The sequence below is a fragment of the Bos grunniens genome, chromosome 18, assembly GCF_055505025.1.
Source record: "Bos grunniens cultivar Pamir isolate PY7600 chromosome 18, Bosgru_T2T1.0, whole genome shotgun sequence".
In the NCBI taxonomy this organism is placed as follows: Eukaryota; Metazoa; Chordata; class Mammalia; order Artiodactyla; family Bovidae; genus Bos; species Bos grunniens.
In genome coordinates, this window is record NC_141182.1 from 43323765 (window position 1) to 43335909 (window position 12145).

General features: G+C 42.0%; 1 protein-coding gene across 2 annotated transcripts; it reads left to right on the top strand.

Moving 5' to 3' along the window:
* The first annotated feature begins 59 nt into the window (after nucleotides 1-59).
* NUDT19 (nudix hydrolase 19) lies at nucleotides 60-10771 on the top strand. 2 transcript variants are annotated; one of them, XM_086351728.1, is made up of 4 exons: nucleotides 60-1335; nucleotides 5277-5484; nucleotides 6339-6422; nucleotides 8558-10771. In XM_086351728.1, the coding sequence occupies exons 1-4, from the start codon at nucleotides 622-624 to the stop codon at nucleotides 8692-8694; spliced, it is 1143 nt and encodes a 380-aa protein (XP_086207854.1). In that variant the 5' UTR covers nucleotides 60-621; the 3' UTR covers nucleotides 8695-10771. The 2 variants fall into 2 exon arrangements, with proteins under 2 accessions (XP_086207854.1, XP_086207853.1); XM_086351727.1 differs by having other exon boundaries at nucleotides 6339-8626.
* Nucleotides 10772-12145: the final 1374 nt, after the last annotated feature.

Consider the following 12145-nt stretch of genomic DNA (forward strand, 5'->3'; position numbering starts at 1 on the left):
ACAAGGCAGGAGATTGTCCTGGGATTCAAGGAGCACTTTTCACACTCAGACTGTGCAGTGTGAAATTTGTATTTTGGTATCTGGTTCATCCGTCAGTTTCTCATTGCTGCGGTTCATGTCAGTTTGCAAAGCTCCGACACCTACCCCCTGGATTCCCCTTCACCGCCTCCCACCCCACCGCCAGAGGAAACATATCCTCTTGTCGATTCCTGGTTTAATCGAGCAAGTCCTAGTTCTAAGGTTTTGTTTGGTCAGGTATGTGTCGCCAGGCCTAGGTTTGCATCGCACTTTTACCTCGACAGTCATTGTGCGATCCTAAGCATTCCAGCTGTAGTCTTGTGTCCTGCCTGGGTGAGGAAGATGAGGCCCTCCTAGCACGTGGCTGTGACAGCCTTTGTCCCGCGAGTGACCTGGCTGGGAACACGGGCATTCGAGGCGGAGCTTCTCTGCGTGGGCACCACACCCTTACAGGCAGGCGCCAGCTCGGCCAAACAGCCCGGGTTCACCGATTGCCCCGTGCGCGCCTCGCTGGGAGAGGCGGGAGTTCACTTAGCAAGCTTCCGGGGAGAGCTCCAGTGGCACCAGAACCCCGAGCCCGGTAGCCGCGCTCCGCTGCCCGTCATGAGTGTCCCGGTGCGAGCGGGCCCAAGCAGCTGGAGGCGGGCAGCCACCTTAGTGCTGGCGGCGGGCTGGACGCGCCCGGTCCCCGCCGCCGCATCGAGGCCCCAGCCACCCGCCGAGGGATTTCGGGTGCTGCTGCTGCAGCGCTCCGCGAGCCAAGGCTTCTTGCCCGGGGCGCAGGTCTTCCCGGGCGGGGTGCTGGAGGCGGCAGACCGCTCGACCGATTGGCTGCGCCTCTTCGCGCCGCACCACGGGCCCCCACGCTTCGGCCTGGGTCGCGCGCCGCCCCAGCGCGCCGCCTTCCCGGTGCTGCCCAACGTCCGGCCGGGAGCCGTGGACGAGGACGCGGCGGCGCTGCCGGATGACATCGCCTTCCGCATCTGCGCCATCCGCGAGGCTTTCGAGGAGGCGGGCGTGCTGCTGCTGCGGCCCAGGGCCCCCCGGCCCCCTGATCAGGCGCCGGGCTGCGCCCTCGCGCCGCCGCCCGCCTTGGCCGATTGGCGCGCCCGCGTCCGCCGGGACCCGCGGCACTTCCTGAGCCTGTGCGCGCAGCTCGACTGCACTCCCGACATCTGGGCGCTGCACGACTGGAGCGGCTGGATCACGCCCTTCTCACGCCCCGGCGGCCGCCGTTTCGAGACCACCTTCTTCCTGTGCTGCCTGAAAGAGCCGCCGCCGGTCTTCCCCGACTTAGTGGAGGTGGTGGACTGCCAGGTAGGGCGTCCTCCCGGCCCGGAGTGGGGATCCACAGGAGCTAGAGAATGAGGACCCCGGCAGGCGGCCCAGCTCCCCCCGGACCTTCCAGTAGGCCGCCTCAGGGCCGTAATAGCCAGTTAGCTACTGAGCGGGCCTGGGACCCACGCGGTCCGGACCCCGGCCCAGCAGGCCAAAGCTGTGACATTGGTGAACTGTTTTCTGCTTTTTCCCGCTTCACAGTCCCAGGGCCTCGAAGATGTCTCCCCACGCGGTTTCTCCAGCGGGTGGCCGGCGGAGATCCCAGGAGTTCTGCTAGTGGTCCTTCCTGAGCAGTTGCCACGCTTTCACTTATTTCGTCCCCGCAGCCGTTTGTTTCCTCGTAGTTCAGTCTTTTAAAATTTATTTGAAACGTTTTCATTTGAGACTTGTTGGGGAAAGGCTACCCACTCCAGTATTCTGGCCTGGAGCATTCCGTGGAGTGTATAGTCCCTGGAGTCGCAGAGTCGGACTTGACTGAGCGACTTTCACTTTCACTTTCGGCTACCGATATGGCCTACCTTGGTGAATGATTCCTCTGCACCTGAACAAGAATGTGTTTTCTGCTGTATTTGATGGAGTGTTTTTTAAAATGTCAATTAGATTAAGTTAGTTGATGGTGTCTTTTTAGGTCTTCTGTATCGTTTACCTACCTGTTCCATCAATTTCTGAGAAAAGGTTGTTGAAATCGTTGACGAACAGTTTGCGGGTTTGTCTTGTTCTCTTCTCAGTTCTGCCAGGTTTTCCTTCGGGTATTTGGAAGCTCCTTTGCAAGGCGTTGCGTAAGACTGTTCAAGCTTGGAACTAGTCTTTGATTGTGATGAACTAGTCTTTGATTGTGAGAACTAGCCTTCTTTATCCCTGATAATGTTCCTTATTCTGAAATCTGAAGTTTATTATCAGATAGTGATATAGCTGCTCAGTCTTCCATTTAATTAGCAATAGCATAGCATATCCTCCTCCATTTTTTACTTTGAACCTGTGTCTTTATATTTAAAGTATGTTTATTGTAGGCAGCATATAGTCTTACTTTTTATCCTTTATGATAGTTTCTGCATTTCAATTGGAATGTTTTGATCATTTACATTCAGTGTTATTCTCAAATCTACTATCTTGCTGTTAGTTTTTTTAATCTGTCCCTTCTATTCTTTGCACTGTTTTTCTTCTTTTCTTGACTTCTTTTGGATTATTTGAGTATTTGTTGGACTCTTTTTATCTCCATTATTGCCTAATTACCTGTACTTCTTTGTAATTGCTTTAGGATTTGCAGTACATCTCTCACTTCATGTGTAGTATTAGACCCATAAAATAATAAATTTCCATTTCGCCCCTCCTGTCATGTATGCTTTTGTAGTCATACATTTGACTTTTATTTCTACTATAAACTCTACAATACAGTGAATATTTTTGCTTTAAGCAGTTACTCTGTTGTACACTGCGAATGAGGGGAAATGTTTTTTATGTTTACCTATATATGTGATCTTTGCACTCTTCATTCGTTTGTATAGATTTAAATCTACATCTGGTATCTTTCTGCCTAAAGAACTTCCTCTAATATGTCCTGAATTTCAGTTCTTCTGACAGTGAATCTTCTAAATTTTGTTTGTCTGAAAATATTTTGCCTTTATTTTTTGAAAGCTATTTCATGTGGGTGTAGAATTCTGTATAGGTTGACAGTATGAGTTTTTGTTTCGTTTTTCTTCCAGTACTTAAAGATGTTACTTCATTAGTTTCCAGTTTGCATGATCTTCTGGTGAGAAATCTGCTTTTTCTCCTCCAGTTTTATTGAGATATAATTGACACACAGCTGGTGGCACTAGCGGTAAAGGACCCGCCTGCCAATGCGGGAGACATAAGGGACAAAGATTCGATCCTTGTGTCGGGAAGATCCCCTGGAGGAGGGCATGACAACCCACTCCAGTATTCTTGCCTGGAGAATCCCCATGGATAGAGGAGCCTGGCAGGCTACAGTCCATAGGGTTGCAAAGAGCTGGACATGAGTGAAGCGACTTAGCACAGCACATTGTGTAAGTTTAAGGTGACAGCATGATGGTTTGACCTACATACACCATAACATAATTACCACAGTAAATTTAGTGCATGTTCATCATCTTTTAGAAAAGTTTGATTTTAACTCTGTTCCTCTGTACATAATGTGTTTGTATTTTTGGTTTTGATATGTATGCCTACTTAAGTATTTTCTCTTTAATTACTGGTATTCAGTAATGGCACTCCACTCCAGTACTCTTGCCTGGAGGGTCCCATGGATGGAGGAGCCTGGTGGGCTGCAGTCCATGGGGTCCACTAAGAGTCAGACACGACTGAGCGACTTCACTTCCACTTTTCACTTTCATGCATTGGAGAAGGAAATGGCAACCCACTCCAGTGTTCTTGCCTGGAGAGTCCCAGGGACGGGGGAGCCTGGTGGGCTGCCGTCTATGGGGTCGCACAGAGTTGGACATGACTGAAGTGACTTAGCAGCAGCAGCAGTAATTTGACTTTGATGTGCATAGTTTTCTTCTTGTTTTGTTAATAATTATTTGTTTCTTCAAATATTTTTCACCTCCCCCTATTTTCTGGGACTCCAATTACATGTATGTTAGACCACCTGATAATTTTTTGTGGGTCCCTGATGCCTTGTTCATTTTTTTTTTAACTTTTTTCCTCTGTGCTTTATTCTGAATAGATTTATTGCTGTATTTTCAAAGTTTCTCTGTTTATATGTAGTATCAAAATTGCTGTAAATATCATCCAGTGTAATTTTCATCTCTAGAAGTTCCATTTATTTTTTTAAAAAACATTTCCTATTTCTCTCATGTTCATATTTTCCTTTACATCTTTGAGCCAATGGAACATACTTGTAACAGTGATTTTTAATGTCCTTTTCTGCCAATTCCATCATCTCTATAATTTCTGGGTCTGTTTCTATTGCCTGATTTTTCTTCTGGTTATGGGTCACATTTTTTTGCTGAGGTCTTGTAGTTTTTTATTGTCATTATTGTCGAGTCACTTAGTCTTATCTGACTTCCTTTGCTCAGGTTTCTCATACGAGCTTGTAAATTGTTGGCCTATAATTATTCTAGGCAGTCAATTTCAACTCCCTGGTTTTGGATGTGAGGGTCAATTTCCCCAGTGTATGTGGATATTTAGCAGTAAAGCAGTTAAAGAAAGAAAGACCTTTTGGAGTTATTTCATATTAATTGAATCAGCTCTTTTTATCTGAATGTGGACGGAAGGAAGACTTGGGAAGGAGGGCACAGCAGTGAGGTCACTTAGGTTAAGCGCTGACTGGTTGATATAATGCAGTTACTTCACTCCTGGGACAATAGACTGAGTCACGCCTCTTGACCTTTCTGAAAGCTTCTCTTGCTCCTGGCTCTTTACCGTCATTGTAACACACTGCGTGTACCATGCTACATTTTGTTTGCTGAAGGTCCTACTAGGCCTGAGAGAGCTTTGTCTTGTCCACCAGCATGTCCTTATTGCCTAACCAAGGTAGGCGGGAACGAGAGACCCTTGGGAGTCCCTCCCATTTATGGGAGGAATGAACGGGCACTAAGTTCTCAATCTGCTGCCATGAATTTATACTTTAGTCTTCCTTTGAAAGTGATCAGAACCTCCTTGCCTTCTTAGCATCTCCTGTCTTTTATGCTGAACAACTCTCCCAGTTCAACCCGTTGTGATCTATCCTGGCTTATTTACTAGTTCTCAGGATCCATGTCCTAATAATCAACCTCTGAAGGGGATCAACCCAGCTTTCTTCACTGAATCTTTCCTTGTTGTCTCAGAGGAATCTAGCAAGATACATTAATGAATTAATTTATACATTTTTTTCAGATAGATCTTAAGTACTGATCCAAGGATCTCAAATCTTGGATTGTCTATGGGTAAACCTTAGGAAACTCTACCTTTGTCTTCCACAGTGGTCGTCTCCATCAGAGGCAATTGAAAGGCTCATATCAAAGGAAATTTTGCTTGCACCCCCACAGTTCTACGAAATACGTAGACTAGGAAACTTTGCCTCTCTCTCTGACTTGCACAAATTTTCTTTGGATCGTGAATCAGAAGGAACGGAAAGATGGATGCCGATCATATTGTTAACTGCTGATGGGATGATCCATCTTTTACCAGGTAAATCTGTGTTTACCAGTGCTCTTGTTGATATTCCCATTTAATGCTCTGGGCTGTATGGCAATGTTCTCCCACACAGACACATGAATTACAATCTATGTTTTATATGCTACAGTGGAACTAATTAGATAAGCTCAAGTTCTATAAGATATTCATAGTTTTTATTATAATCAGAAATTCTGGATATATTACTTCATATACACTTAAGTAAATATATTTCCTAGACATTGGCAAGAGTTCTCTTGAATATTATCTCACTTTACCTTTTAATTTTGAATTATGAAAACTTGTAAATTATACTTATTTGATTGAAAGAGAGTTTTGTTGGTGGTCAGTTATTGTTGGGTTAGTACAGAAGTTTTTTAGCAGCTTACAGTGGAGTTTTCTGACCTCTCTTACTTACGGCTGCTTGTCTCACTTCTCAGAATCATGATAATATTTGTTACTCATCCTGCAGTGGGACAGCTTAGCAGTTTTGATGTGTAAATGATGATTTCTCTAACCTTAAAATGATTGGAGCAGCCCACATTGAAACACCAAAATTATATGGATATCGAGATGAATGTTATATTGAATGAAATAAAGAGAGTCTTGAATTAGTATAAAAAATTATAGTTCAGGATTAAAAAGTACCAGTTATAAATATTTATGTGCCCAAAGAAAATTCTTGGCTAGAAAATGGGGAACAGGTGAGGTTAGGTGGGATATTAAAAACATAAGAAATATATTGAGGTAAACTCAAAAAGTTCTGATTATTTAACAGCTGTATCAGTTCCAAACACATGAATAAAAATAAATACTAATATATTGAAGGTTTTATAAAATAACACTAAAGTTAAACTATTATTTTTCAGGAGATGAGATGTACTTAGAAGATTCAAACTTTTTAGAAAACTGTATGTCCACTGAAAAAAAGACTGAAGAAATCATGAACGAAGGCAAGAAATTTCACCGAATAGTGTTGTATAATTCCCACAATTATGGAGATTATACAGATTATAGCATCCATGTGACAGTTCTGCCAAAGTATAAGCACGTGTATCCTAAGAGCTGTGTAGTGGGTAAGAGCCGTCTGTAGGGAACAGCTTCCTTATACCTGGCCCACTTGTAGTTGTTCTAGTGAAAAATGAGGGTTGACTAGAGGTGCCTGGAACTTAAGGAACTTTATTCCTGTAAGTTCTAGGACAGTCTCTCCTATCTCAAGTGTATTGTGTAGCTCTGTTATTTTATTCTTTAAACCTTATAGTATCACACTAGTATAAGGTATTAATGTTTTGTTACCAAAAAGAGACAAAAGATTTCACAGAGATTTCCACTCCTGTGTTGTTCTGTTATCAAAAGTTTAAATCAGACATTCTGCTGCATTGTCTTTTAACTATATTAGCATACTACTCTATATGCTAGCATACTACTTTACCGCTTCCCTGGTGGATCAGAGGTTAAAGCGTCTGCCTACAATGCAGGAGACCTGGGTTCGTTCCCTGGATCAGGAAGATCCCCTGGAGAAGGAAACGGTAACCCACTCCAGTATTCTTGCCTGGAGAATCCCACGGACGGAGAAGCCTGGTAGGCTACAGTCCACGGGGTCGAAAAGAGTTGGACACGACTGAGCGACTTCACTCTCTTCACTCTGTTATATGCTAGGAGTTTGATCCATTAATTCCTTAGACTTTCTGCTGGAACTAATTTAAGGGTGTCTGATTAGACACATGGTGATCGGAAGACTGAGATGACCTTCAAGTGACAGTGTCATTATTTTCTTATGACTTTAGCTTGATGATTAAGATGTAATTCCATTAAAACTAAACGGCGTAAGTTATTAGTTTACCAGATTGGAAATTACTTTAGTGATTGTTGTAAAGAAATATGAAGCCATAACAGAAGTCATAATTTTTATTTTGGAGTGCTACTTGACAGAATACAAAGAGGTTATTAGAGAAATGTAGAACTATTCATCATTAATCATGCTTATTAATGGTTATTTATTATCAGTGTTTTTAATATGGGTAATTTTTTTTACTTCCTCTTAAGAGGAATAATAATCTTTATTGATTACAGATGGGAAGTGGTTAAGAAGAAACCAGTTCTATTTCAGATCTTTGACTATATTACGCATTGTATCAATACATTTAATTTCACTTTTCATAAAAAGTATTGATAAATGAAGACTTCCCTGTAGCTCAAATGGTAAAGAATCTGCCTGCGATGCAGGAGACCAGGATTCAATCCCTGGGTTGGGAAGTTCCTCTAGAGAAGGGAATGGCAATCCACTCCAGTATTCTTGCCTGGAGAATTCCACGGACAGAGAAGCCTGGGGGGCTCCAGTTCGTGGGGTCACAAAGAGTTGCACACGACTGGGCGGCTAACACACACACACAGAGGAAAACGTCTAGATGAGTGGTTCTCAGCCCCAGGCACTGTTGCCCTTTAGGGGCCTCTGGCAGTGTCTGGGACGTGTTGGGTTGTCACAGCTGAGAGTGAGATGCTACTGCCATCTAGTGGAGAGATGCCAGGGATACAGTTTAATATCCTGGAATGCACAGGACAGCCACCCACCGTGAAGAATTATCTGGTCATGGTTGAGAAACTCTGATCTAGAGTAAAATCTATTGTCTTCAGTAAATGATTCCAACATGTAAATTTTGAGAGCAATAGATAGTGTTCGCATTCCATCTGGCTTCTAAATCTATAGCAGTTCTTACCGATGTTTAGCCTCGGGCATCCTATTCTTTCATTCTCATTGAAAACAGAATGTTACAGCTGAGAGAGACCTCAGTCAACACCGGGATTTTGCCGATGAGAAAACCGAGAAACAAATTCACACAGCTAGTCAGTGTCACAGCCAAGAGTAGAACCTGATTCTTTTTCTAGCAGGTGGTATCTGTTGCCTGTCAGTAGAGGCCTGATCTGGTATTACAGTCAGCAGGGAAACCACAACACGGCCAAGAATTGGATGGAACAATGCTTTACTCATTTCCTGGAAGCAGCAAGGCCAGCTTTTGAACGACTTCTGTAAGAATCTAAAATTGGGCGGGTGTCAGTATTTCAGGCTAACATGTCCTTATCCTCACAGGTCTTTGTCAACATAAAACAAGAGTGCCCTATAATGTGGGAGAAAATAAAGGACTTGAATGTAAGGGGACTTATCTCCTGGAGGATAATTTGTCAGAGGAGCCCACATACATGGGCATATGTAGGTCACATCCTTAAAGGAAACTGCTTGCCTTCCACTTTCTCTTTTCCCTTCTCACTGGCTGGAAATGGTGGCAACTGGAGCAGCTACTCTGGACCCAGAGACAGAGGCCAGATGTGAAAGCATAACTGCCTGCTACTTGGATTGCTCACCTCTTGCTTGTTATGTGAAGAAAAATACACTTCTTTTCATATAAGCCACTGTATTTTAGGATCTCTTTGTTAAAACAGTTTAGCTTGTTCCCTGATCTATACTTCTCCCTCCTAAGCAGGTTCCCTTGGCATAGCCTTCCCTGGGGTCTAACAATCACTGAAGCAAAAATCTTAGTCATTTGTGATTCCACCTTTTCCTTCATTCCTATATCCAGGTGACTATCAAGTCCTACTGATCTGTTATACACAATTATCTTGGAATTCCCATCTTCCCACCTCTGCACTGCTATCACGTTGGTTTGAGCCACAGTTGACTCTTACTTTAATTTTGAATTTTAAAGATAGAGAACAACTGTAAGAGCTTCAGAGCCAGTCTCCATTTTCGTTCTTCCCCTCAATGCATTCCTCTTGGAAAAATGAACTTGACATTGACATGATGTCACTGCCCTCATTAAAGTCCTTCAATGGCTTTTCTTCACACTTAAACACTGAATTTGTGGTCTACAAGGCCCCACCTTTTTCTCTGATGTCATCAAGCATGCCTCTCCCTCTGCACTCCCCTCAGAGGATCTTCTTTCTCTTCTTGACTGCTCAGAGTTCTTTCCACCTCAGAAACTTAGTACATACTGTTGCCTTGAGACAAACCTGGATCTCTGAACTGTTTTTGTTCTTGGGTCTCCTTGTTACTAAAGCTTCAGAAAAACAGATATTAAGAACAGAGGTTGGGGGACTTCCCTGATGGTCAGGTGACTAAGATTTCAAGCTTCCAGAGCAGGGAACCAGGTTTAACCCCAGGTCAGGGAACTAGATCCTGCATGCTGCAACTGGAGATCCCTCATGCCACAGTGAAGACTGAAGATCCTGTGTTCTGCAACTAAGACCCAGCTCAGCCAAATTAAAAAAGAACAGAGGTTGGGCATCCAATATGTGGATTATTGGCATGTCTAGATGAAAGTTCCAGGACAAATAGAAGACAAGCATTATTTATAGAATGAATTTTTCTTGAGCTAAAGGAAAATGTTGATCTTCAGATAAAAAGATCCTGCTGTGGTCAAAACAAAAATAACAAAAATTGTTCAATACTCGGATGACATTTTGAATTTTAAAGATAGAGAACACAGATTTTCAAGGAGAGGAAGAAAAGATTACTTACAAAGGCACAAAATCATCTTAGTGTGTATCACCCAGTAATGTGATACACTGGATAGTATATATAATATGCTGAGGGGAAAAGGACATATGTGTTCACTAATTTTATATCAGCCATATGTATGAGCCACAGGAATAATCCTCATTTATATATGGGCTTTGAAGAGTCCAAAGCTCTGAAGAATTGATTTGATAGAAATAACTAAAAGATAATTGAAAATAAAAACTTTTGAAATAGAGCTGCATGGTAGAAGTCCTGATGGTGAATACAGAAATAAAATATAGGAGCAACTGTAACTATTTAAATATGGCTCAAAAGCGCTGCAGATGTTAAAAATAATTCAAGATTTAACCTACTTTATTTTAAAAAGATACCTTTTTCCATAAAAATTTTGTTCAGTAATCCCAGATTATGTTATCATTAACAGGAAGTGGCTATGGGAAGAATAAGAAAAACAAAACATGGAAGGAGGGAATCATTCGCTGTAGTTTTGAGATAATACTTGTTTAAATATTTTGGAATGCAAAAATGGGTATTAGAATTTAAAGGTCACTTTTCAAATCAATCAAAAGCAAGGCACAACCCCTAAGGCAGAGACAGAAAACATGAAAATGGCTATCAAACAAAAGCTTAGAATAAGACAATTCACATAGAAATAAACATCAACCATGCTGATATGCAAAAATGGGTTAAATGTATTGGATGATAAGGAATCTTAAATGTTTTTAAATCTAATTATCTAGAAGAACTTGAAAAACTAAATAAAGCCCAAATGTAGCAGAAGGAAGAAAATAATAATAGAAATTAGAGCAAAAGTAAATTTACGTAGAGATAGGAAAACAATAGAAAAGGCCAACAAAACTAAGAGTTGATTTTATGAAAAGATATTGAAGTGAAAGTCACTCAGTCGTGTCCGACTCTTTGCAACCCTATGGACTATACAGTCCGTGGAATTCTCCAGGCCAGAATACTGGAGTGGGTAGCCTTTCCCTTCTCCAGGGGATCTTCCCAACCCAGGGATCAAACCCAGGTCTCCTCCATTGCAGGCGGATTCTTTACCAGCTGAGCCACAAGGGAAGCCCGTGAAAAGGTAAACAGTTGGCAAACCATTAGCTAGACTAACCAAGAAAAAAACAGAAGAGGCAAATCAATAAAATTATAAATGAAAGAGGAGACAATGCAACTGATACCACAGAAATAGAAAAGATCATAAGAAACTACTATGAACAACCATATGCCAACAAAACTGTGCAACCCAGAAGACATGGATAAAGTGCTAGAAATATGGAACCTACCAAAACTGAATCAGGAAGAGAGAGAAAACCCGAACAGACCAATAGTGAGTAAGGAGATTGAATCGGGGGTGGGGGGGGGGGAGGGGGAAACACCCAAAAAAGAAAAGTCCAGGACCAGATGTCTTCACTGGTGAATTTTACCAAACATTTAAAGAAGAATTAATGCCAATCCTCAAACTCTTCCAAAATTTGAAGAGGAGGGAACACTCCCAAACTCACAAGGCCAGAATTTCCCTGATACCAAAGCCATATAAGGATGCTGCAAGGACTGCTGGCCAATATCTCTGATGACTGGAGATGCAAAAATTCTAAAGAAAATATTAGCAAGATGAATTCAGCACATTAAAAGGATCATACACCATGATCAAGTAGGATTCAGCCCTGGGATGCAAGAACGGTTCAAAATCAAATTAATAGGTGTAGAAGAAGCATTTGGCAAAATTCAACATCCATTCATGATTAAAAACTCAAATTAGAAATAAAAGGAACATACATAGTAAAAGTTACAAATGACAGACCCACAGCCAACATCATACTCAGTGGTGAAAGGTTGAAAGCTTTTCCTCTAATACCTGTATCGGGAAAAAGACAATGGTGCCCACTCTCAACCATTCCTATTCAACACAGTATAGAAGCAGTTGGCAAGAAAAAGAAGTAAAAGGCATTAGAATTGGAAAGGAAGAAGTAAAATTGTCTCTGTTTTCAGAAGACATGATATTATATATTAAAAATTATAAAGTCTGCACCAAAAACCTGTTAGATCTAATCAACTAATTTAGTAGAGTTGCATGACACAGAACCAACATATAGAGATCAGTAGAATTTCTATACACTAACAAATTATCTGAAAAAAAAAAAAAAAACAACAATC